The sequence below is a fragment of the Oryctolagus cuniculus genome, chromosome 19 (assembly GCF_051225735.1).
Source record: "Oryctolagus cuniculus isolate XC-2025 breed Fujian yellow rabbit chromosome 19, ASM5122573v1, whole genome shotgun sequence".
NCBI classification, from domain to species: Eukaryota; Metazoa; Chordata; class Mammalia; order Lagomorpha; family Leporidae; genus Oryctolagus; species Oryctolagus cuniculus.
This window is the reverse complement of record NC_142885.1, coordinates 45,733,816-45,737,819: the sequence shown is the minus strand read 5'-3', so window position 1 is coordinate 45,737,819 and position 4,004 is coordinate 45,733,816. Positions and strand designations below refer to the sequence as shown.

The 4,004-nt window shown below is 37.6% G+C and overlaps 1 protein-coding gene across 1 annotated transcript; it reads right to left on the bottom strand.

The window, feature by feature from the left end:
- Positions 1 to 2,887: 2,887 nt before the first annotated feature.
- ORYCUNV1R1516 (vomeronasal 1 receptor oryCunV1R1516) lies at positions 2,888 to 3,793 on the bottom strand. Its single transcript, NM_001167205.1, has one exon. It carries the CDS (start codon positions 3,791 to 3,793, stop codon positions 2,888 to 2,890), a length of 906 nt encoding a protein of 301 aa, NP_001160677.1.
- Positions 3,794 to 4,004: the final 211 nt, after the last annotated feature.

Below are 4,004 nucleotides of genomic sequence, written 5' to 3'. Positions count from 1 at the left end.
AAGCTCCTAGCTTCTGGTTTCATTCTGGCTGAACCCTGGACATTGTGTGGTCATGGGGACCAAGGGATAGAGGATCTTTCCCCGCTCCTTCTCTCTGTCATTCCCTCTCTCTGTAACTCTTTAAGATGAATTTTTTTAAAATTATGTCAAAATTAAACTTATTAAACGGATCTCATGAATACTGGTCTTCTTTTATTACTTAATTTTTCCTATCATCATTAAAGATTTCAAAAAATGTCTTTAATGCCATTTAAAAAAAGCATAAACACACACATATATGTATATGTGTGTATATATATGTATATATATGTGTATATATATATACATATATATATTTACCAAAGCTGTAATGTGTGGCCATAATGCAAACCTGCAATTATCTTTCTATATATTGGAATAATTAATTTTTATATTTATTATCAGACCTAGGTGTCACAATTTCTGATGAATGAATAAGTGATAGTGCAACATTAGAGTAAGACAGAGAGTGCTCTAATAGTCCCTCCAAATATTGAAAGAGGTGCTGTCAAAATATGTGTGCAAGATGCTTTCTATTAGTTTTAATTGAGAAGAAATGTTCTTACCTTAATATTATTACATTTTCCTACGCCTAATGAATTTTGAATTAAAGCAGAGTATATTATATAATTTAGTATCATTACTTTAACTTTATTGCCTGGTAAAATTAGACACATGATTTGCATGTACAAGCTTGTATTCTTTTTGTATATGTATGCATTCTAAGCAATGTTCAAGCCATGTCCATTCCTTTTCCTCCTGCCTTTCTTTTCATATCACTTTAATAGACAAAATTTAGATCTCTCTCATTATATCTGTCTCTGCCTCTTGAGTTAAATAAATAAATAAATAATTTTAAAGATTTATTTATTTATTTGAAAGGCAGAGTTACAGATAGGCAGAGAGAGAGAGAGAGAGCTTCCATCCACTGGTTCACTTTCTAAATGGTTGCAATGGGTGGGGCTGGGACTGTCTGATGCTAGGAGCCAGGAGCTTCCTCTGGGTCTCCCTTGCAGGTGCAGGGGCCCAAGCTTACACTGAGGACTGCACAGATCCTTTGTGTGGTCCTTGGGACAGAGCAGACAAATATTATACCCAATGGGGTTAATACTCAGGCACATCATTGTAATCGTGTTTCAGATATTTAAAGTGGAAAATGAAATAATTAATAATGAGAATGAAAAATAATAAAAGCAAACAACAATGAATTTGTTCAGCCATATTGTGAAAACAACCAAATAAAACATAAATATTAGAAAAATGTAACAAGCAAAATGCAATGCTCAGTTTAAACATTAAATTAAACTCAGTTGGTAATGAACTGAATGACTGAGCTTCCAAGTTGTCTTATAGTATGGCCATGCAATAGAAAATCCAAATGTAATCAAATGACAACTAGAATGATAAGGAATAAGATACATTTATTTGGATCATTAGATTTAAAGAATTTATAAAATTATGAAAGATAGTAATTCAACAAAAAATTTATAAATATCTAACAGTATGTCAGGTGTAAGACACTGCATGAATCATTTCATTATAGTAAGAAGTTTAAAAGGGAAACAAAATTCAAACAGAGATCAGAATCAGACCTAGTAAAAGTGAGGAGAAGTAAAATTTAAGAATGCATGAATGGAAAGACTTGCAATTTCAAAATGATGATGGCAAAATCTCCACATTCTTTATTAAAAAATAAAAAAAGAGAGAAATACAAAATACCATTGCTGGCAAAATTGATGTCCAAGTTATGATTGAATGCTTATCTCCTTTTATTTTTTTGACAGGCAGAGTAGACAGTGAGAGAGAGAGACAGAAAGGTCTTCTTTTGCTGTTGGTCCACCCTCCAGTGGCCGCCGCGGCTGGCACGCTGCGGCCAACGCACCGTGCTGATCCGAAGGCAGGAGCCAGGTGCTTCACCTGGTCTCCCATGCGGGTGCAGGGCCCGAGCACTTGGGCCATCCTCCACTGCACTCCCGGGCCACAGCAGAGAGCTGGTCTGGAAGAGGGACAACCGGGACAGAATCCGGAGCCCCGACCGGGACTAGAACCTGGTGTGCTGGCACTGCAAGGCAGAGGATTAGCCTATTGAGCCACAGCACCGGCCTTCCTTTTTTTTTTTTTATAACAGTGATTGTTTTCAACATAAGAATCATGAAATATTTGATTTTCAGTGAGTACTTCTACAGTAATTACTTTAAGAAGAAATAAAAGATTTCCTGGGTGAAAGTCTGAAATCAAAATGAAAAGACAAGTAATGGGTAAACATATGGGGATACTAAATCATGTTGCTTGTTAAATGAAAGAAAATGAACTACTCAGCAATATAGATTTCAAAGTATTTAGATATAAAAGTTGATTCCATAGAGATTAATTTAATCCCACAGGAACTTATCCCATTAGAATAATTTTCATCATGTGTGAAACAACTATTATAAGACAATCATTGTAAAATTATATTTCATATATTAATTTTTCCTGTATTTGAAAGACGTAAGGTGAGAGAAAGAGGAGAGAGAGAGAGAGAGAGAGAGAGAAAGAGAGAGAGAGAGAGATCACTTATCTGGTTTTCTCTCCAAAGGCTGGCAACAGCAGGGTAGAAAAGGTTAAATCCAGGATTCTAGATCTTCATATGTTTCTCCTATGTTAGTGGCAGCAACCTATGTACTTAAGCCAGCACCTGCTGCCATTCAGGATATGCATTTACACAAATCAGAACCAGAAGCACAGGTGACCTTCAAATCCAGCCAGAAGCACAGGTGGTATTCAAAGCCAGAACTATGATATGGGAACTGAAGAAGCATTTTCTATGTCACATGCTCACACAAAGACCACCAAGTTTATACTCAATTTGTTAAAATTCAAAGCTTTTCTACAGTATATTTTGAAAAAAACTAATTAACCTTTTATTAGAACTGATAAGCACCAGTGGACTGACAGTGGCATAGGCACTGACCACAACATCATGTATACCCAAGATAACTGAGTCATATGACCACAGTATAATTGAAGAGGATGAGAGGATGAAGTCCACACAGTGCATGACCACAAAGAAACTCACCAGCAGCAGGATGGTCTGGGTGGCCCTCTTCTCTGGGGAAGATCTTGGGGAGAGGCTGGTGCTGTGAAGGTACTGGGACCTCCTCTGATGCCTGAGTAGGAGGATCACCATGTACACACTTGAGAGCAGCATGACTCCTATAAGGAAGATGTCTCTGGATGTTATTAGTGTGAACACCAAACCTCTGATGCTATGACTTATGGGGAAAAATGAACAGTATTTAGTGATGACCATTACATTGGTCTGAGTCACATTGGAATTTGCCACAGTGTAGAAGATCGTGCTAGTACTGAAACACAAACAGAGAAACCATAGTAATGATAAAAAGAAGATGAAATGTGTGGATTTATGTTTCAACTGTGCCAACCAGGAGGTGCTGGAGCTGATGGTGATGGCCTGGATGATACTCAGGAGGCAGGTGGTGCAGATGGAGAGGCTCCTCATCACCCTGATTAGGTAGAACAAAGCCTTACACTTGAAGTCATTGAAAAAATTCAGGGACTCAAACAGATCTGGAGACCTCCAAAACAGCACAGTGAGAAGCATCATTATGTGGACAAGGGCCAGGTGACAGCAGATCAGGTCAGTGAGCTTTGGCTTGTGATACTGTGGGCGTGTGAAGATGTGGAAGAAGAGGAAGTTGTTGGATAAGATTCCAATGCCAGCTTGGCAGAGAATACAGTTATTAATAGCTACATAAGCAGAAAGTGTGTTCATCTTAATAGTGGAGAGGAAACACATGCATGCCTGAAAAGCAATCAAATACAGTAAGTCTCACATCTTCAGAAAGTATTATTCTGCATACCAGAAATTTGTGTTAGCTTCCCATCTTCAGAATGGTCCCAGATCTCCGTTATTTTCAGTTTCCATACCAGAAATTCCTTATATGAACTCTTCAATTCAGTAGGGTACTGCAAAGTACTGCTTT

Coding starts and splice junctions, on each gene's coding strand:
- ORYCUNV1R1516 (NM_001167205.1), bottom strand. CDS start 3,793: ATGAACACACTTTCTGCTTATGTAGCTATTAATAACTGTATTCTCTGC.